Source organism: Neoarius graeffei, chromosome 23, assembly GCF_027579695.1.
Source record: "Neoarius graeffei isolate fNeoGra1 chromosome 23, fNeoGra1.pri, whole genome shotgun sequence".
Lineage (NCBI taxonomy): Eukaryota > Metazoa > Chordata > Actinopteri > Siluriformes > Ariidae > Neoarius > Neoarius graeffei.
This window is the reverse complement of record NC_083591.1, coordinates 4098706-4120936: the sequence shown is the minus strand read 5'-3', so window position 1 is coordinate 4120936 and position 22231 is coordinate 4098706. Positions and strand designations below refer to the sequence as shown.

Below are 22231 nucleotides of genomic sequence, written 5' to 3'. Positions count from 1 at the left end.
ACCTCCTTCACTTAGAACTACAGGCTCAAAAGCCACACCTCCTTCACTTAGAGAAGAAAGAGAAGAAACCTTTATTCGTCACATGCACACTTCAAGCACAGTGAAATTCATCCTCTGCATTTAACCCATCTGAAGCAGTGAACACACGCACATACTCAGAGCAGTGGGCAGCCACACCAGAGCGCCCGGGGAGCAGTCAGGGGTTCGGTACCTCGCTCAAGGGCACCTCAGCCCAAGGCCGCCCCACGTCAACCTAATTGCATGTCTTTGGACTGTGGGGGAAACCGGAGCACCCGGAGGAAACCCACGCAGACATGGGGAGAACATGCAAATTCCACACAGAAAGGCCACCGCTGGCCGCTGGGTTCGAACCCGGAACCTTCTTGCTGTGAGGCGACCATGCAAACCACTACACCACCGTGCTGCCCTAATGAATGACAGGCTCAAAGGCCACACCTCCTTCACTTAGACTGAAAGGTACAGAGGCCACACCTCCTTCACTTAGGCTGAAAGGTATAGAGGCCACACCTTCACTTAGACTTACAGGCCCATAGGCCACACCTCCTTCACTTCCACTGAAAGGTACAGAGGCCACATCATTTTCCATGACACTAACGCTACGTTCACACTGCAAGGCTTAATGCTCAATTCCGATTTTTTTGTGAAATCCGATTTTTTTGTGAGGTCGTTCACATTAACAAATATATGCGACTTGTATGTGATCCTCAGTATGAACGAAAAGCGACCTAAAAGTGTTCCGCATGCGCATTGCAGGATACGACGACGTCACACGCAGTGAGCATGGCCAGTGTTTACGGAAGTAAAACCGCCCGGTTGCGGTATGACCCATCCAATCTAGCTTGAATAGCTGCATCCCCCCAAATGGAAATCAGCTCCCTAACCTCTGCGTCCTTCCATTGAGAAGATTCAGAACCTTCACAGCCCGAAGCGTCCCTCGCATTGATGTCATGCGCAGGGGCGCAGATACGTTTTTTGAACTGGGGGGGACAAAGCTGCCAGCAAACCAACCCCAACCCCGATATGCCTGTCAAACTTGTTGTTAGTAACCATAGCAACCAAGCTCGAGCTCGCAACCTGTGCAGTCTGCGCAGCGCAACCAACCGAATATCAGTCTTTGTTTTGTTTTATGTGAGTTGTTGCAACTATGTATACACTGCCCTGCACCTCAATAAACCGAATGGTAATTAGTCTTTTGATTTTTCCGTGAGGTTTGCCTTATGCAAAGAAAGACAGCATAGACGTTTTTCCCTCCCTATAAGTAGGGGGGACCGAACGAGGTGAATTTAAATATGACTCGTCCCACCCTCTATCTGCGCCCATGATTATGCGCCATGTTGTTGTAACTTTTTTTGAGAGACCCGCCGCCTACTTCAGCGCAGAATAGTGACGTTTGTGGCTTGTTGATGACGTGTAAGTCGGATGAATGCGACCTGGCGGTTCAGACTGAAGTCGCATATGAAAAGAGCGGATAGGGATCGGAATTAGGACCACATATCCAAACGGCCTGGGTCGGATTTGAAAAAATCGGATCTGTGTCGTTCATATTGTCAATAAAAGATCGGATACAGGTCACATATGGGCGAAAAGATCGGATTTGAGTCACTTCAGCCTGCAGTGTGAACGTAGCCTAACAGACACAGAGACCATACCTTCACTGCTACTGATGGACAGAGGCCACACCTCCTTCAATGAATCTAAGACATACAGGCCACACCTCCTTCAACAAGGCTGATCCCTTCCAATTTAAAGATTTTAGTCGATGTGTCTCATTTATTTCCTCAATAGCTGAAAGCTGTGCAAAGCCCCAAATAAAAACAGTATTTCATCCAGTAAGGGACGATGATAATATTGAAACCATGACAAAATATTAGAAAACGACTCTGAATGAATATTTTAAAGTGTGTTGACATCAGATTTGTGCTCCAGAGAGCATTAGAGTAGCAGTAAGGCAAGGTGCTGTGATATAGATTAATAAACTGTACAGGATACGGTACATCTCTTATCAACTGAAACATCTTCTGGAAGTCCAGGTAGTGGGCCTGTTAAGCATAACAATTGTGCACAAAATGAAAAAAGCATGAAACTTTCAGGGTTTGTTCTTGAAGGCATAAGCTTTAATTTGAGACGTGGAGGCATTCTCAGTTTGACCTCTGGGGTCAGCTAGAGGTCATTGACCTCCATGATATCACATTTCTATGCATGAAATTAGAAAAGGCTGTATCTTAACATCTAAATGTGATGTAAATGTAAAATAAATGTGTTTTTCCATGTGCCTGGACATGAAAAAATCAGATATAATACTGATATTCCTCTTAGGTGTAACTTCAGGGGTCAGGTAGAGGTCATTGACCTTTGAAATTTGAAGTTTCTATGCATGAAATTCTAGATGGGTGTATCTTAGGATCTAAATGTGATAGAAATGTGAAGTTAATGTGTATTTCCTTGTTTCTGACCATGAGAAACCCATTTTTGATACTGATATTACTCTTACAGGTCATCTCTGGGGTCAGCTAGAGGTCACTGACCTCCAGCATAATGCATTTCTATGCATAAAACGGGTGTACCTCAGGTTCTAAATGTGATAGAAATGTAAACTAAATTTGTATTTCTATGATTCTGTACATGAGAAACCCATTTTTGATACTGATATCATTCTGAGAGGTCAACATCATGGAGAACAGGCAAGGTTGGGAAACATCCCACATTTTGATAAATCTATATAAAAATCTCATGTGTTTTGGATTGTAAGAAACAATTCCATATGAATATGAACATGACAGAAATATACTTCAACTTGTCAGAAATTATAAACTTTAACTAATCAAAAACTTGAACTGCAATCAAAACTCTAAATGCAGTGTAAACAGTTGAACAGGTTCCATAAAGAACATTTTAAAATCACTATAGTATCTACATTTATTCTAAGGGCCTTGACCTTTGGGGATTACAATGTTGGCCTATAAATTGTAACTACAGAACACTGGAAAACAGAACACTGAAAACAGAACACTGAAAACAGAACACTGAAACAGAAACACTGAAAACAGAACACTGGAAACAGAACACTGAAAACAGAACACTGAAACAGAAACACTGAAAACAGAACACTGAAACAGAAACACTGAAAACAGAACACTGGAAAACCACACCCCTTGCCCCACTCTGAACCGCGGGAAAATAATGGGCTACACACAAAACATGAACATGAAAATTCCGTTGAATCTCTACCTCTGCTAGACTGACATATAGTTATTCCTGTGAATTTAGAATTGCCCTATCAATGTCCAACATTAAAATGACTGAAAATTAAACTACAATATACTGTATTCTTCAACTCTAGTGCAAATGAGAGCAAATGCTCCAAAACATTACTCACTTTGAAATTATCAATGGAAATGGGGCAACTGTGTTCAGCTTCTGACATAGTTTGTGACCACTGGAGATGTTTTACTTATCAGAAATGAGTTGTGTCATGTCCAGAAACATGGAATCATATATTTACTTTACATTTACAGTATTTCACATTTTAATCCAAAGATAGATTGTTTCTAATTTCATGCTTAGAAATGCATTATCGTGGAGGTCAGTGACCTCTAGCTGACCTCAGAGGTGACTTATAAAAATGATATCAGTATTAGAAATTAGTTTATCATGGCCAGAAACATGGAAATACACATTTAGTTTACATTTCTATCACATTTAGAACCTAAGATACACCCGTTTCTAATTTCGTGCATAGATATGCATTATGCTGGAGGTCAGTGACCTCTAGCTGACCCCAGAGATGACCTGTAAGAGTAATACCAGTATTAAAAATGGGTTTCTCATGGTCAGAAACAAGGAAATACACATTAATTTCACATTTCTATCACATTTAGATCCTAAGATACACCCGTCTAGAATGTCTCATCTCATCTCATTATCTCTAGCCGCTTTATCCTTCTACAGGGTCGCAGGCAAGCTGGAGCCTATCCCAGCTGACTACGGGCGAAAGGCGGGGTACACCCTGGACAAGTCGCCAGGTCATCACAGGGCTGACACATAGACACAGACAACCATTCACATTCACACCTACGGTCAATTTAGAGTCACCAGTTAACCTAACCTGCATGTCTTTGGACTGTGGGGGAAACCGGAGCACCCGGAGGAAACCCACGCGGACACGGGGAGAACATGCAAACTCCACACAGAAAGGCCCTCGCCGGACCCGGGGTTCGAACCCAGGACCTTCTTGCTGTGAGGCGACAGCGCTAACCACTACACCACCGTGCCGCCCCGTCTAGAATGTCATGCATAGAAACTTCAAATTTCAAAGGTCAATGACCTCTACCTGACCCCTGAAGTTACCCCTAAGAGGAATATCAGTATTATATATGATTTTTTCATGCCCAGTAACATGGAAAAACACATTTATTTTCTATTTACATCACATTTAGGTGTTAAAATACAGCCTTTTCTAATTTCATGCATAGAAATGTGCCATCATGGAGGTCAATGACCTCTAGCTGACCCCAGAGGTCAAACTGAGAATGCCTCCACATCTCAAATTAAAGCTTATGCCTTCAAGAACAAACTCTGAAAGTTTCATGCTTTTTTCATTTTGTGCACAATTCTTCTGATAATAAGAGCTTAACAGCCCCACTAAGGCGAATTCACCGACTACTACTGGATGGTTCAAATGATCTGGATGGCTAAAGAGAGATCAATCAGCAGACGCCGCTGCCATGACTTTCATTCATCCTTTCCTGAAATCCAGCAATGCAGGCGCAGTGGGAAGATAAAAACGTCAATGGGCAAACGAGAGAGAGAGAGAGAGAGAGAGAGAGAGAGAGAGAGAGAGTGAGAGCGAGAAAACAGTCCTGTCCATTCAAGTCCACTGCTACACACTGCGTGAAGAGTAATATCTCATGTTACACATCTTCTACACACTGTTTAAATTATTAAAGGCGCCTTCATGTCAAAATGCTCTGAAACAACACACAATAACATTCTGTATAGCTGGAAAATTACACCGTCTCAGGAAACAGTGATGATCTGGGATTTGGATATTTTATATTTTACCACCAGTCTGAATGGATGGAACGTGTTAACAATGTAAGGACTTCATTATCACATCACTGGACAACAGCGATTATAAAAATTTTTTATTAATGACAATATCTTGTCATGCTTTTTAACCATTTGTAGTTACACTTAGACTTCAGTCATAACAGCTATACTTGTATTGCAAGACAAAAAAACCTAGAGATCCAATACGAGCAAAACCTGGTGGATCAGATATTAGAGAAAAGGGATCAGATATCAGATCCTGCAACACATGGAAGTGGAAATGTTTACATACTGTACCAAGAGACTATTTATTTCATTTATACTACCGTTCAAAAGTTTGGGGTCACTGTGAAATGTCCTTATTTTTGAAAGAAAAGCACTGTTCTTTTCAATGAAGATCACTTTAAACTAATCAGAAATCCACTCTATACATTGCTAATGTGGTAAATGACTATTCTAGCTGCAAATGTGTGGTTTTTGGTGCAATATCTCCATAGGTGTATAGAGGCCCATTTCCAGCAACTCTCACTCCAGTGTTCTAATGGTACAATGTGTTTGCTCATTGCCTCAGAAGGCTAATGGATGATTAGAAAACCCTTGTACAATCATGTTAGCACAGCTGAAAACAGTTGAGCTCTTTAGAGAAGCTATACAACTGACCTTCCTTTGAGCAGATTGAGTTTCTGGAGCATCACATTTGTGGGGTCGATTAAATGCTCAAAATGGCCAGAAAAATGTCTTGACTATATTTTCTATTCATTTTACAACTTATGGTGGTAAATAAAAGTGTGACTTTTCATGCAAAACACAATTGTCTGGGTGACCCCAAACTTTTGAACGGTAGTGTAAATGTGTGAGTTTAGTACTGTGAAAAGCTTTAGGTTAAAAAAAAACAAAACTGTCTTCTTGTTGTTAAAGAAAATGATATTGAGCAGGTTTTCGGAGGAATCGGTATCAGTAGTGGTATCGTTATCGGTTGATACTTTACATTTCAGTAAAGTAATATATCAGAAAAGAAAAAGCAGAAAAAAAACAGAAAAAGCATTATTATCATACCATCTTTGGTTGCTATAGAAACGATAACATATTAGAATGAGCGCATTACATATTACATAATCTGATTATTTATGTTTTTTTTATTATTTACTTTCTGATTCAAGAATTCAGCAGGGGTATAACTGGTATCATTTTGCCACAAGAGCATCTCTGGAGAAGAAAAAAAACAACCCAAAACCTACAGTTGAATTGAATTGTTCTTCTGGTCTTTAACACCGAGGATCGCCACAGTCTATTTCATTTGCTATCTCGGTGAAACAAGTATCTACCTCCTGCTTCACTCCTAATTACTTTTTCCCTCAAAGCAGATCGAAGGAGATGTGGTTTGTTCGTTCTCTTCCTGCTCCTGACTTCCCTGTCTTTTGGAGAGCTGGGATGAAAAGGGTAAGCGAACATCACATGTGTCGCAGATGACAGAAAATCAGCCCGGGTTCTCGGGATGTGGCTTTCGGACACAAACCGAGTTGTTAAATATGCCGCTGTCTTCTGTGTTTGTGTGTGTGTGTGTGTCTCATTCAGCCTGTACTCCAGCCAAAGTATATTTACAAATTGGTCGGTTCACTGAACTTATTTTTGGTGCCTTATTTATATATTTAACCCACTTAGATTAAATCCAGCCCATTAAGAACCCGATGTGGTTTAATGACTACTTTGTGAAGTGGGATAATTAACGGGCAGAGGCCAGGCTGTAATTTTTCTTCCCTGCGCTTCACTCTGAAGCCTGCAGACTCTCTTCTTCTTCTTCTTCTTCTCCTCCTTTACGTCTTTCGCCCTGCTTCCCTCCCTCATCCCTCCCACCCTCGTGCGCATGCAGCACATCCTGAGGAGACGGTCGCCACGGGAACCGAGGCCGAGTCAGGGAGGTGACGTAATGCTGCCGTCTCCTCGTGGAGGCTGCAGTAATTCAGGACAGGCACAGAGGGAAGTGTGTGTGTAAGAGAGAGAGAGACAAACTTCACCACAGCATCTTCTGTCGAACCTCCTCTTAAAGAATTTAACAGGAATCTCCCACCTCAGTGATGGCTCTCTGATGCAGACCATTATTTTACCTCAAGTTAGTGTTTTAATGGACTAAAGGTTGCACCATTTCTAAGCCAATAAGACACGCCCCCCACATTTTGTCTGCCTGTAGAATAAAAATGAATATTTAACTCCTGTGGCTTTGTTGTACATGTTGGATAATCAGCCATAACATTAAAACCACCATTATGCAGGTCCTAATATTGCGCCACCAAAACAGCCGTGACCCTTCGACCCTGGACTCTACAAGACCTCTGAAGGTGTTCTGTGCTATCAGACACCAAGAGCCTTTAAGTTGTGAGGTCGGGCCTCCATGGATTCGACTTGTTTGTCCAGTACATCCCACAGATCCTGGATCAGATTGAGATCTGGGGAATTTGGAAGCAGAGTCAACACCTTGAACTCTTTATGTTACTCAAATCATTCCTGAACCATTTCTACAGAGTGTCAGGGAGCATTAGACTGCTGAAACAGGCCACTACCATTAACGAACAGCATTGCCGTGAAGACTCAAAGGCCACGCCTCCACCCCTGTCCTACCACACCTGGACTGACAGGTCCAGGATCCACGCCTCCTTCAAAATGATTGACAGACACACAGGATATGCCGCCTTCCTTCAGCTGAGAGATATATAGGCCACATCTCTTTCAATAAGATTGATTGATGCAGAGGCCACGCCTCCTTCATTGGAGCTGACAGATATATTTATATAGGCCACGCCTCCTTCACTAGGACAATGCAAAACAATCCATATCCATATGGTGTCTAGGTAAGTTATAGTGATATAGTGTTACTTCTGAAGGATTCCCACAGTGTGTGTGTGTGTGTGTGTGTGTGTGTGTGTGTGTGTGTGTGTGTGTGTGTGTGTGTGTAAAACCACTAACCCTATTAATCTCAAATGATCTGCATTCATAAAGCTATATCTGCTCTAAAATCAACTAATATCAATATAAACCTCAGGGGAAAACGAAAATAAGAGAACTGCATCGTAATAGTTAAAATATTGTAGTCATTATACAACTAACGACAGGACCCAAGTCACGGTGAAGCTGTAACTGTGTGTCAAATTGGAAAATAACACGATTTCATTGGCCGATAATATGCAATTACATCTTTAATTACATCTTCAATACCGTAAACATGCCAGCTCTCCGCCGAGTTTAAGATGAACTTTAAATAAGCTCCAATAAAAGGCCCTGAAGCTGAACAGCTCCGGAAACGTAACAGAGAGAGAGAGAGAGAGAGAGAGAGAGAGAGAGAGAGAGAGAGAGAGAGAGATACACACAGAAAGAGATAGAAAGAGACAGAGAGAGCAATACAGAGAGAGATACACACAGAGAGAAAGAGAGAGATACACAGAGAGAAAGAAACAGATAGATAGATAGATAGATAGATAGATAGATAGATAGATAGATAGATAGATAGATAGATAGATAGATAATTAAATATAATAAACTAAAATATACTGAAATATGAATAAAATACACTACCGTTCAAAAGTTTGGGGTCACCCAGACAATTTTGTGTTTTCCATGAAAAGTCACACTTTTATTTACCACCATAAGTTGTAAAATGAATAGAAAATATAGTCAAGACATTTTTCTGGCCATTTTGAGCATTTAATCGACCCCACAAATGTGATGCTCCAGAAACTCAATCTGCTCAAAGGAAGGTCAGTTTTATAGCTTCTCTAAAGAGCTCAACTGTTTTCAGCTGTGCTAACATGATTGTACAAGGGTTTTCTAATCATCCATTAGCCTTCTGAGGCAATGAGCAAACACATTGTACCATTAGGCCCTGTTTACATTATTTCGAATCAGCGGATCATCAGATTAACGTTTTTAAAACGATTCGCGTGCACACAGCAACGCCAATACACGATTCGCGTGCACACAGCAACACCAATACACGGATACGCTAATCACATGACTAATTAGACGGCACGTCACATGATCCCAGTGCATATCGGGCATGCGCAAGTCACTCACCACTTGCAAGTGGAAGGATGGCAAGCGAACACCTTCTCTAGCAGATAAACACACCTGGCTGTGATGTTCATGTTCTCACTGAGTTTAAGCGCCTGAAGGAGGTTGAAATGTGTAAATAAACCTCAGTGCAGCTCAGCGCTTCCTCCTGCGCTCCAAATCACTCCGCCCTGAACAGCGAGTGCCCTCTGGAGGGTGCGCACTCCGGCCCTGCGCAGCTCACAGAGCGCGCGAGTGAAGCGCACGAGCAGTGATTCGGGACTGAGCCGCTGTGTGTGTGATCCCAACGCCAGCGAATCAGGAAGATGGATGTCACAGTGACTTTGTCCAATGACGACGTCAGCTAGAGCTCAGCACAGCGTATCCGCGTATCCTCAATGTTTACACAGCACCGGACCAGACACGAACTGGATTGAATACGTGGGCTCTGGCGGATTCCCGTTTCCCGGCGTTTTAATGTGAACGGACAGTGCATCCGCGAAGAAAACGAGACAGATACGGTCTAATGTAAATTTGGCCTTAGAACACTGGAGTGAGAGTTGCTGGAAATGGGCCTCTATACACCTATGGAGATATTGCACCAAAAACCAGACATTTGCAGCTAGAATAGTCATTTACCACATTAGCAATGTATAGAGTGGATTTCTGATTAGTTTAAAGTGATCTTCATTGAAAAGAACAGTGCTTTTCTTTCAAAAATAAGGACATTTCAAAGTGACCCCAAACTTTTGAACGGTAGTGTAACTGAAATAATAAACTAAAATCAAAACAAAAATATAGAAAATAAATATCAGTGTATCAGTGACTGTCCATCTATTTTCTTTTTATCTTTGACATAAACTTGACGTTACTTAAGCAATCTTTAACACATTTATGTGAACTATTAACCCACTTTTTTCCTCGTTATTAAAAATGTGTACATCATAGCCCATTAGTCACACATTACACAAGCTTTTCATGTTGCAAGGAAAAGATTAAGATGAAGATTCAGTCGTGCCGAGAGAACACAGAGTTTCAGAAATCAATAAATGAAACTCAAAATGTAAACGCTGTCTATTTTCACTCACAAAAAAAAAAAAAAAGCACAAAGTGCACAGTTTTGGCAAATCTCCTGAAAAAAGTCACTGATTTTGCTTTGCCTTTTTTTTTCTTTTGGAAAACTCCACATGAACACAGAAAGTAAATGAGAGCAGCTGATCTGATCCGCCCACAGGCCCGGGTTCTGAGGTGAGACCCGAGTAAAAGTGGAAACACTCAAGATTCTAGTGAAAAAACCCTCCTAAATTTATATAAAGCATTAACATTACACGAAGAGATCTAAATTTTTTTCTGCTTTTGCTCTTTTTCAAAGACTCCTCTAAGTTTGATCAGATTTTATTTCAATTGCAAGTTGTACTTTTATTTATGTGGTAATTACAACCCCAATTCCAAAAAAGTTGGGACAAAGTACAAATTGTAAATAAAAACGGAATGCAATAATTTACAAATCTCAAAAACTGATATTGTATTCACAATAGAACATAGACAACATATCAGTTGTTGAAAGTGAGACATTTTGAAATTTCATGCCAAATATTGGCTCATTTGAAATTTCATGACAGCAACACATCTCAAAAAAGTTGGGACAGGGGCAATAAGAGGCTGGAAAAGTTAAAGGTACAAAAAAGGAACAGCTGGAGGACCAAATTGCAACTCATTAGGTCAATTGGCAATAGGTCATTAACATGACTGGGTATAAAAAGAGCATCTTGGAGTGGCAGCGGCTCTCGGAAGTAAAGATGGGAAGAGGATCACCAATCCCCCTAATTCTGCGCCGACAAATAGTGGAGCAATATCAGAAAGGAGTTCGACAGTGTAAAATTGCAAAGAGTTTGAACATATCATCATCTACAGTGCATAATATCATCAAAAGATTCAGAGAATCTGGAAGAATCTCTGTGCGTAAGGGTCAAGGCCGGAAAACCATACTGGGTGCCCGTGATCTTCGGGCCCTTAGACAGCACTGCATCACATACAGGCATGCTTCTGTATTGGAAATCACAAAATGGGCTCAGGAATATTTCCAGAGAACATTATCTGTGAACACAATTCACCGTGCCATCCGCCGTTGCCAGCTAAAACTCTATAGTTCAAAGAAGAAGCCGTATCTAAACACGATCCAGAAGCGCAGACGTCTTCTCTGGGCCAAGGCTCATTTAAAATGGACTGTGGCAAAGTGGAAAACTGTTCTGTGGTCAGACGAATCAAAATTTGAAGTTCTTTATGGAAATCAGGGACGCTGTGTCATTCAGACTAAAGAGGAGAAGGACGACCTGAGTTGCTATCAGCGCTCAGTTCAGAAGCCTGCATCTCTGATGGTATGGGGTTGCATTAGTGCATGTGGCATGGGCAGCTTACACATCTGGAAAGACACCATCAATGCTGAAAGGTATATCCAGGTTCTAGAGCAACATATGCTCCCGTCCAAACGATGTCTCTTTCAGGGAAGACCTTGCATTTTCCAACATGACAATGCCAAACCACATACTGCATCAATTACAGCATCATGGCTGCGTAGAAGAAGGGTCCGGGTACTGAACTGGCCAGCCTGCAGTCCAGATCTTTCACCCATCATAAAACGCATCATAAAACGGACGATACGACAAAAAAGACCTAAGACAGTTGAGCAACTAGAATCCTACATTAGACAAGAATGGGTTAACATTCCTATCCCTAAACTTGAGCAACTTGTCTCCTCAGTCCCCAGACGTTTACAGACTGTTGTAAAGAGAAAAGGGGATGTCTCACAGTGGTAAACATGGCCTTGTCCCAACTTTTTTGAGATGTGTTGTTGTCATGAAATTTAAAATCACCTAATCTTTCTCTTTAAATGATACATTTTCTCAGTTTAAACATTTGATATGTCATCTATGTTCTATTCTGAATAAAATATGGAATTTTGAAACTTCCACATCATTGCATTCTGTTTTTATTTACAATTTGTACTTTGTCCCAACTTTTTTGGAATCGGGGTTGTATTATCAGTACTGTATTATTATCGAGCTAAATTTTGGCTAATTTATTGAGCTCTGCTTCACTTCATTCCCAAACAAACCCTTTATTAGCATTTAATCATAAAATTATCCTCAGCAGCTTCCTGTTCAAGACTTTCATAGCAAGTGAAAAAGAGAAAGAATATTTGTTTTTGCAAAAAAACAAAATAAACAAGAATTAATTTTTTTTTAAAAATCACACCGATACTATTAATCTGTGATGAAATGTATTTTCCTTTAAAAATGGGCAAAATGGTCAACAAATACAGAGAGGAATTTTTAATCATTTTAAAATTACTATTAATTTTTAAAATGCCTTTCTCTCTCAATTTAAAGCGAGACGGCCTTTCGATTTCATAAAATCGGTGAAATTTGGTTCCCTCTGAAATGTGGTGATTGTGATATCTGTTTATTTCCGTAATATCTCACAAAATATCAGGCCATTCTGTGGCTGGGAAGTTCTTTAATTTGAGGGGATTAAAGCAAATAATGTGCATGAAATCGCTCGCTTCGTGCAGTCAAGCAGACAGAGGAAGTCCGTGTGCGCATGCGCAGGTTTACCTTCTTCTTCTTCTTTTGGGTTTTACGGCAGCTGGCATCCACAGTGTCGCATTACTGCCATCTACAGGTTTCCCTTTGAGCGTGCACTGACAGTTCCATCATTCTGGCGCTAAATGAACAGCTGATCACACCGAGGTGCTCGCCGAGCGCCCATATTTATTAGTTTGGTCCTGCGTTTCCTTTCCTTCATATATAACATAACGTCTTTTCTTCTCGCTTTCTTTCCGTTACTGTAGTCAGTCTTTCACATTTCATTCACACACTCATGTCCTCCATTTTTCTCTCCTGTTTCAAATTTGTATCCTACAATGCCTTTTGCAAACAGGGAAAGCCCACCACGTGATGCATGATGTAGTATCTTGAATTGGGTCATGGTGAAGCAGGAAAAAATAGTGGAGAATTTAGGGCCATGTGGCTCTAAATTCATTAATTGTTCTTTTTTTTTTTTAAATTGGAAATCTGTGATTCGAATTCTGTAGCTTTCGGTCACTAAACAAAAATAATTAGGTGTCAGGGAAAATTCTTTTTATGACCTACAGTTGAAAAATCTGAAAGGCAGTCTACCTTTAAGACAATAAAATGCACTGTAAAACCCGATAAGGTCACTGAGCTCAAAAATTTTATTGAAACCGATTACGTAAAAATTTTTGAGGTAAGTAACTTAAATTTTTTAAGGTAAGATTTCTTAAAAATTACAATTAAGTGTAACTCTAGTGTAATTTTTAAGAAATCTTACCTTAAAAAATTTAAGTTACTTACCTCAAAAATTTTTACGTAATTGGTTTCAATAAAATTTTTGAGCTCAGTGACCTTATCGGGTTTTACAGTGTGTAAGAATAAAGGAATAAAAAGTCCTTTAGAAAATTTACAAATTAGGGTAAATTTAACAAAAAAAAAAAGGATCACCACAAAATAATTAAAAACTAAGGCTTTATCTGACAATTCAATATTTTTAAGTTTTAAGAGCCCCCCCCAAAAAAACCCCAGATCATTTGAACTTTAAATATATATTTTAATATTCCTAAGTAATAGTTGTAAAATGTCTCATATATTCAGTAGCATTTAAATAAAATATTCATAACATTAATTCTTAATTCCAATTCCTTAATTTAGTTTTTAGTGACTACGTTTTAGCTAATGAAAAGTTGAGTAAAAATGTTTGCTAGCTAAATTTAACAGCAAACAAATGAATAAAATATGACAGTAAATGTAAGATTGTAAAATAAAGACTAAAATTAAAATCATATTAGCTGCCAAAATTGAACACTTCATTAGCCTTCACTAGCATTAGCCGCCATTAGCCTTGACTAGCTTTCATTAAATTTCACTATCCTTCACTAGACTGTATTAATCTTTATTAACCTTCACTAGCCTCTTATTAGCCTTTACTACACTTCATTGAGCTCTACTAGCGTTCATTAGCCTTCCATAACCTTCACTAGCCTCTCCTTAGTCTTCACTAACCTACATGCATCTTTACTAGCCTTCACTAACCTTCATTAAATTTCAGGAGCCTTCGTTACCATTCACTAGCCTTTACTAGCTTTTCTTAACCTTCACTCGCCTTCATTAACCTTCATTCAAGTTCACTAGCCTTCACTAGACTTTAGTAGCCTTTCCTGCCCTTCACTCGCCTTCATTTTATTTATTTCATTACCTTGCACGGCCTGAAGCTTGTGAGTCTGGATGATGATGCAGAGCTGCAGGACGAGTTGAGGCGCGCTCTCCAGGAAGGTGGCGAGCAGGTGGAGCATGCTGACATCAGCGTACTCGTACACCATCCTCCAATAGAACCTCCAGCGGTCGTTCTCACTGCTGCGCCTACTCCGGATGCCCAGGTAGATGGTGTGTAAATACCTGAGGAGGAGCAGGTAGTTACTTTAGAATAATCTCATCATATAAAAGTCTATAACTTAATATAAAACTTAACAAATACTTGATATAAACGCTGTATTAAAGAGTCACTCCTCTCTGGTTGAATCTTAAATGGTACTAATTGGATATAAAGTGCACTACAAAGGTGCTATAATGTTATATCACACAGACAAAACCCATCCCATTAAGCCAGAACCATCCGTGCAAATCAATCCAAAATCCTCACTGAATACTACTCCAGTGATGTCATGGTCTCTTCCAGGATGACTCCGCCCCATCCATAGGCTACGGTATGGGATTCACTGACAAGGATGAAAATGATGTAAACACTATATGATGGTCTTCACAGTCACCTGATCTAAACCCAAGTGAACGTCTACATGAGATTCTCATCACCGCCATCATGGAAACACCAACGAAGGAAGATCTTTAGGTCGGAACGGTGTTCTTTTTAATCCAGTACACTTCCAGAGACTTGTAGAATCCATTAATTTGTCCTCCGTCTTATTACAGCAAATGACTCATTCGTTTACAGCGTTGTTCAATATTTCTAGGCAACTCGTCCACCTGAGCTGAACTGAAACAAAGTTGTGTGTGATATTTCTGCATTGTTTCCACTCTGTCCCAGATTGAGGATCTACAGTACTGAGTGCTCAGCTGCTGCCTGGAAGGCTGGGATAAGGCAGTTAGTGCATCATCGCCCTGGCAGCTAGGAGGCTTTACGACTTTTAGGACTCTTTCCATATCTGAAGTGCTTCTGGCTTTACTACTGCATCTCTGCCAAAAACATATCCTGATCCCTGATGGGCAACCAGCCAAAGAGACCCACTCTCTCTCTCTCTCACACACACACACACACACACACACACACACACTTTCTTCCAGCCGGGACCAAAAGGCCGACTCTACTACCAACCACATTTTTTTAAACTCCATCCGTTATAAAAAACAAATAAAGTTTTATTATATGATACTCTCACACAAGATTAAATTTAGTAGGGATGATGATTACAGTACATCAGCAGTGATTAAAGGATTTAATAACAATTCTTTACACAGCAGCGCTGCTGAATTCTGGATTGGTCCGAAGGTGTTGATGTTGATTAATTTTCCATAAAACAGCAGCTCTGACAGTAGTGCAGCTACAAATCACAGGTTTACATTAAAGCTAGACGGCCTTTCGATTTCATAAAATTGGTGAAATTTAGTTTGGTCTGAAATGTGGTGATTGTGATATCTGTTTATTTCTGTAATATCTCACAAAATATCAGGCCATTCTGTGGCTGGGAAGTTATTTAATTTGAGGGGATTAAAGCAAATAATGTGCATGAAATCGCTCGCTTTGTGCAGCCAAACAGACAGAGGAAGTCCGTGTGCGCATGTGCAGGTTTCCCTTTGAGCGTGCACTGACAGTTCCATCATTCTGGCGCTAAACGAACAGCTGATCACACCGAGGTGCTCGCTGAGCGCCGATATTTATTTATTAGTTTGGTCCTGTGTTTCCTTTCCTTTGTATATAACATAACGTCTTTTCTTCTCGCTTTCTTTCCGTTACTGTAGTCAGTCTTTCATGTTTCATTTGCATACTCACATCCTCCATTTTTCTCTCCTGTTTCAAATTTGTATCCCACAATGCCTTGCACGAACAGGGAAAGCCCACCATGTGATGCATGACGTAGTATCTTGTATTGGGTCATGGTGAAGCAAGAAAAAAAAACTAATAAAATTGGAAGTCTGTGATTCGAATCCAGTAGCTTTCGGTCACTAAACAAAAATTATTGGGTGTCGGGAAAAATTATTTTTATGACCTACACTTGAAAAATCTGAAAGGCAGAGTACCTTTAATGCGCTTGTTCTAATCCAGGGCTTTTCAAAGTGTGGGGTGCACCTCCCCTAGGGGGCGCCAGAGTTCTTCAGTGGGGGCGCAACGTGAGGAAAAATAAACCAGAATAAGTTACTATTGCGGACATTTAGCGAACTTCAGCTAGCCTTTGCCAGAGACAAAATGGATCGATTTTTAGTACCTAAAGCTACAGTGAGTGAGGAGACAGAGTCTGGGCCAAGCAAAAACAGAAGGAAGTATGACCACGATTATTTAAAGTTTGGATTTTCATGGACTGGATCTGAAGATGCTCCACTGCCACAGTGTTGTCTGCCAAGAGGTGCTAGCTAACGATGCTATGAGATGTTTAAAATGTGTAAAACAAGATGTTTAAAAAAAAAGCACAGATGTTTAAAATGTGTAAAAAAAGATGTTTTAAAAAGCACAGATGTTTAAAATGTGTAAAAAAAAAGATGTTTTAAAAAGCACAGATGTTTAAAATGTGTTAAAAGATGTTTTAAAAAAGCACATATGTTTAAAATGTGTAAAAAATATGTTTTAAAAAGCACAGATGTTTAAAATGTGTAAAAAAAGAGGTTTTAAAAAAGCACAGATGTTTAAAATGTGTAAAAAAGATGTTTGAAAAAGCACAGATGTTTAAAATGTGTAAAAAAAGATGTTTTAAAAAGCACAGATGTTTAAAATGTGTAAAAAAGATGTTTTAAAAAGCACAGATGTTTAAAATGTGTAAAAAAGAGGTTTTAAAAAAGCACAGATGTTTAAAATGTGTAAAAAAAAAAGATGTTTTAAAAAGCACAGATGTTTAAAATGTGTAAAAAAATATGTTTTAAAAAAGCACAGATGTTTAAAATGTGTAAAACGAGATGTTTTAAAAAAAGCACAGATGTTTAAAATGTGTAAAAAAAGTTTTAAAAAAGCACAGATGTTTAAAATGTGTAAAAAAAGATGTTTTAAAAAGCACAGATGTTTAAAATGTGTAAAACGAGATGTTTAAAAAAAAGCACAGATGTTTAAAATGTGTAAAAAAGTTTTAAAAAGCACAGATGTTTAAAATGTGTAAAAGAAAAAATAAAAATGTGTACAACAACCATTTTTTTAAATACGAATGGAACATTAAATATAGCAACAACAAAAATTGTAAGGGGGGGCGCTGTTGTTTATTTGCTCTCTGAGGGGGGGCTGACTCTCCCACACTTTGAAAACCCCTGTTCTAATACATTCAACAGTAACAACTCATTAGTATAAATACGGAGGTAATTATAGGAAGTCGTGCGCACTGATTGGTCGAGAGATTCGGACTATTTCTCGATAATCGCCTTGAGCGACTTGGCAAAATGGCGGCCAATCGCTTCGTCAGCGTAAGTGAGGAAGAATTACACAGGATGAAAGAAAATGCTGTTCCTAAAATAAAAGCACTAAAGATGCTCTGAAGTTTGGTGTAAAATTATTCAAAGGGAAGGTGGGATTGTGATTTATTTTATTTGAGCCAGATGGACTGGCTTGAGTATTTCAGAAAATTTCACCCAGAGTTTACCCAGAATGGTGCGACAAACAAAAAACATCATTGAGTGAGTGAGTGAGTGAGTGAGTGAGCGACAGTTCTGTGGGTGGAAACGAATGCCTTGTTGATAAGAGAGGGTCAGAGATCAGAAAACGGACAGATTTGTGGTGGTTCAAGATTTTTTTTGTCAGGAAGGATACATGCATGTCAACCTATACGGAATGTCCGTATTTTATATGGATTTGATTCAATAAACGTAGTATACGGGCGTACAAATAAAGTTATACGGATTCTTTAAAAAAACTTCAATATTTATTTAGAGCTATAATCAATTCCCACGATGATAAAAGAGCGCATAATATTTACAAACGTACTGTACACCACAGAAAGCACAAACAGCCAGTAAAGAGTCTTATGAAATTGCGCGTTATCTTGTGGTAGCGAGACTTCGTTCCACTTCTGATCATGCGCACACCGCATTGCGAGAATCCTGCCAACCGGGAAGTAGAGCCCTGCACTCCCGCCGGAGTCCCGCGGGACCCGTGGGACCCACCGCAAAGCAGTGTGTCGTGGGACAAATTTTGAAAGCTCATTGCGGGCGTGGGTGGGAGGGGGAGTGCACAATGCGGGCACGGGCAGGAGAGGTGATAAGCTGCAGTCCCGCTAACTAAAAGCGTGTTTAAAATAAAATTTATAAATTATTAATTTATGTCCATCATATATAATTTGTGCTGGATATTTTATTTGGCATTAATAAAAACATTTTAAGATGCCTAAATTTGCGGATGTGGTTGTGGCAGCGGGGGCGTGGCCAAGCAGCAGTCTGTGAATGGAGGGCGGGGTCGGGGAAGGTAAGTGGCTAGGTCATTACACCTGATGTCAATTTGTGTGTGTGTGTGTGTGTGTTTGTTTGTTGCAGGGATGGAGTATAAAGGGAGGGGGAGAGGAGAGAAGAGGGATTCGCTCCCCGACCACAACACGTGTGAGTGAGTGAGTGAGTGAGTGAGTGAGTGAGTGAGTGAGTGAGTGAGTGAAAGCTGAAAAGCTCAATAAAGTGAGTGGTGTGCGTCCCGGGTTTCAGCACCACTGTAGTAATCCCCGATGTGGGTGGAGCACAGAAGCACGGCAGGCGAGAGTTCGTGTTCACACCCACTCACTTTATTGAGCTTTTCAGCTTTCTTTCTTTCACTCGTTCACTCGTTCACTCACTCACTCACTCACTCACTCACTCACTCACACGTGTTGTGGTCGGGGAGCGAATCCCTCTTCTCTCCTCTCCCCCTCCCTTTATACTCCATCCCTGCAACAAACAAACACACACACAAATTGACATCAGGTGTAATGACCTAGCCACTTACCTTCCCCGACCCCGCCCTCCATTCACAGACTGCTGCTTGGCCACGCCCCTGCTGCCACAGTGGTCTAATCTCGCGTACGTTTCCGATTCCTTTCCGCTCTTCCGTGTTTGAGATCTCCGATCATGGCAGAAGAGCAGAGCTCCTCTCACAATGCTCACAATGGGTATCTCTGTAAAGCCTCAGCTGCGCATGGCAACGCGCACCCTCGCTACGTGCGCTAGGTGAAGGATCGGTCAGTGGAGAGCTCAGCTAAGCTCAGCATGTTTAATTCCCCAAGCCAATGACAAGAACTTTTGTGAGAAATAACACGAACGTCTGCATCATGCGGGATTTGCGGGCGGGAGCGGGACAAAATATGGCAGGCGCGGGCGGGAGCGGGACTGAAAATCATAATTCTTTGCGGGAGCGGGCGGGAGCGGGACTGCGCAATGCGGGTGCGGGCGGGAGCGGGACTGAAAATTCTGTCCCGCGCAGACCTCTACCGGGAAGTACCATTTTGTTTGAAACGCATATTTCCACCTGAGCGACTTTCACTAGCGACTGAAAAGATTCTGAATGGGCACTCCGGCAAGATCAACACAGACACTTGCTGTGACATGCAGCCTCGTGAGGTATTGGTGCAGACTGCTAAAAAAGCTGTCATGGAGTACAATTCAGAACATTAGAGTGACACTTTGTGTTTTTGTCGAACATTGGAGCTTTGTATTCATTCTGAAGGTTTATTGTTATTAATATTGAATAAAAAGTAACTGGGATATATCATTGTTAATTATCATTCAAATTTTAGATAAATTATTTTAATTTGCATCTTATACGGATTTTATAAGGGAAATACGGATTTTGGAGGTTGGTTATAGAGGTTTGATTGACCAAAGGTTGACATGTATGAGGATACAGTAACTCATATAATCACTCTTTATAACCGTGGTGAGCAGAAAAGCATCTCAGCATGCAACAGCAAACAGAAGAACACATTGGGTTCCACTCCTGCAGCCAAGAACAGGGATCTTAGAATCAAAAACAAGTTCCTATTAAAGTGGCCGGTGAGTGTATTTTTAAGCTTCCGGTCACTAGCATGCTAACTGCCAGATCCTCTTGTGGTGGTGTTGTGTTCTAGAGCAGTTAGCGCACACAGTTTTGCTGCTACATGTTTATTTTAGGTTTCATGTTTTAATGGAGATCTTAAGGGACCAAAACACAGAGAGACATGTGGCCAAGGGGACGGAAAACCATAGGGTTTATAAACCAACACAAGTGTAGGAACAACATGGCTGAATATGTATATCTGTGTGTGTGTGTGTGTGTGTGTGTGTGTGTGTATACACTGTGCACTGCTTCACTATCTCGGTCATGTTTCAGGTCTGCTGCCACAAGCTGTCTTAAAGACACAATTCATCCGGGTGACACTGCCACGACTTCGGCTCACGTTCACTGTGCTGTCTGCCCCAGCTTCATCACTGCCTCGTTTAGCTCCAAAACCGTCAGTGCTAAGTCTTCATGCACCACACACACTCATACACACACACACACACACACACACACACACACACACACACACACACACACACACACACACACACACACACCTCTGGCTTGGAGAGAGAGTGCAGACTCTCCCTTACCTGCCAATCAGGCAGCAGAAAACAGTCCTCAGAGAGACACAGCTCTGTTTGCGTTGTTATCACAGGTTGCATCATGCTTTCAGGACTATTTCTGATTACAAAAATCACATCACACACACGCACACTCACAAACACACCACTGAGCCATAAGGGGTCATTAAGTTAAAAAAAAAGAGCTAAATTTATGACAAAGCAAGATATCTTAGTTGATTCACAGCAAAATAAAAAACACCCGGCAGAGACATTTGTTGTTTCAGCGTAATATTTGTTATTTTCTGTTATTTCGACTTCAGAGTTTGATTTTTTTTTTTACAACAGCACGTGTAACAGGAGCTCCAGCTGGAACACAAATCACAGGTTCATGTTAATGTGCTCATTCATAATATATCATTTTATCATTTCGACACCATATTCACAGCGGCTCGGAAAACAGATGCTCAACATAATCTCCAGATAATAATAAACAGAGTTTTAAAAAATGTGGTATTTATGAATAGAGCAGCATGGTGGTGTAGTGGTTAGTTAGCACTGTCACCTCACAGCAAGAAGGTCCGGGTTCGAGCCCCGTGGCCGGCGAGGGCCTTTCTGTGCGGAGTTGGCATGTTCTCCCCGTGTCCGCATGGGTTTCCTCCGGGTGCTCCGGTTTCCCCCACAGTCCAAAGACATGCAGGTTAGGTTAACTGGTGACTCTAAGGCCAAGTTTACATTAGACCGTATCTGTCTCGTTTTCTTCGCGGATGCACTGTCCGTTTACATTAAACCGCCTGGAAACGCCGGGAAACGGGAATCCGCCAGGGTCCACGTATTCAATCCAGATCGTGTCAGCTCCGGTGCTGTGTAAACATTGAGAATACGCGGATACGCTGTGCTGAGCTCTAGCTGGCGTCGTCATTGGACAACGTCACTGTGACATCCACCTTCCTGATTCGCTGGTGTTGGTCATGTGACGCGACTGCTGAAAAACGGCGCGGACTTCCGCCTTGTATCACCTTTCATTAAAGAGTATAAAAGTATGAAAATACTGATGCAAATACTGATGCAAATACTGCCCATTGTGTAGTTATGATTGTCTTTAGGCTTGCCATCCTTCCACTTGCAAGTGGTAAGTGATATGCACTGGGATCACACACACAGCGGCTCAGTCCCGAATCATGGCTTGTGCACTTCACTCGCGCGCTGTGTGAGCTGCGCAGGGCCGGAGTGCGCACCCTCCAGAGGGCACTCGCTGTTCAGGGCGGAGTGATTTGGAGCGCAGGATGCCTGCGGAGCCGAGCGTATCCGTGTATTGGTATTGCTGTGTGCACGCA

At 41.0% G+C, this 22231-nt stretch overlaps 1 protein-coding gene across 2 annotated transcripts in view; it reads right to left on the bottom strand.

Moving 5' to 3' along the window:
• xkr4 (XK related 4) overlaps positions 1-22231 on the bottom strand; it is a 93044-nt gene that overhangs the window by 6510 nt on the left and 64303 nt on the right. For both annotated transcript variants that reach the window (XM_060905622.1, XM_060905621.1), the window contains one exon: positions 14383-14582. In XM_060905622.1, coding sequence (XP_060761605.1) covers positions 14383-14582 — 200 coding nt within the window. The remainder of the gene's footprint in view (positions 1-14382; positions 14583-22231) is intronic.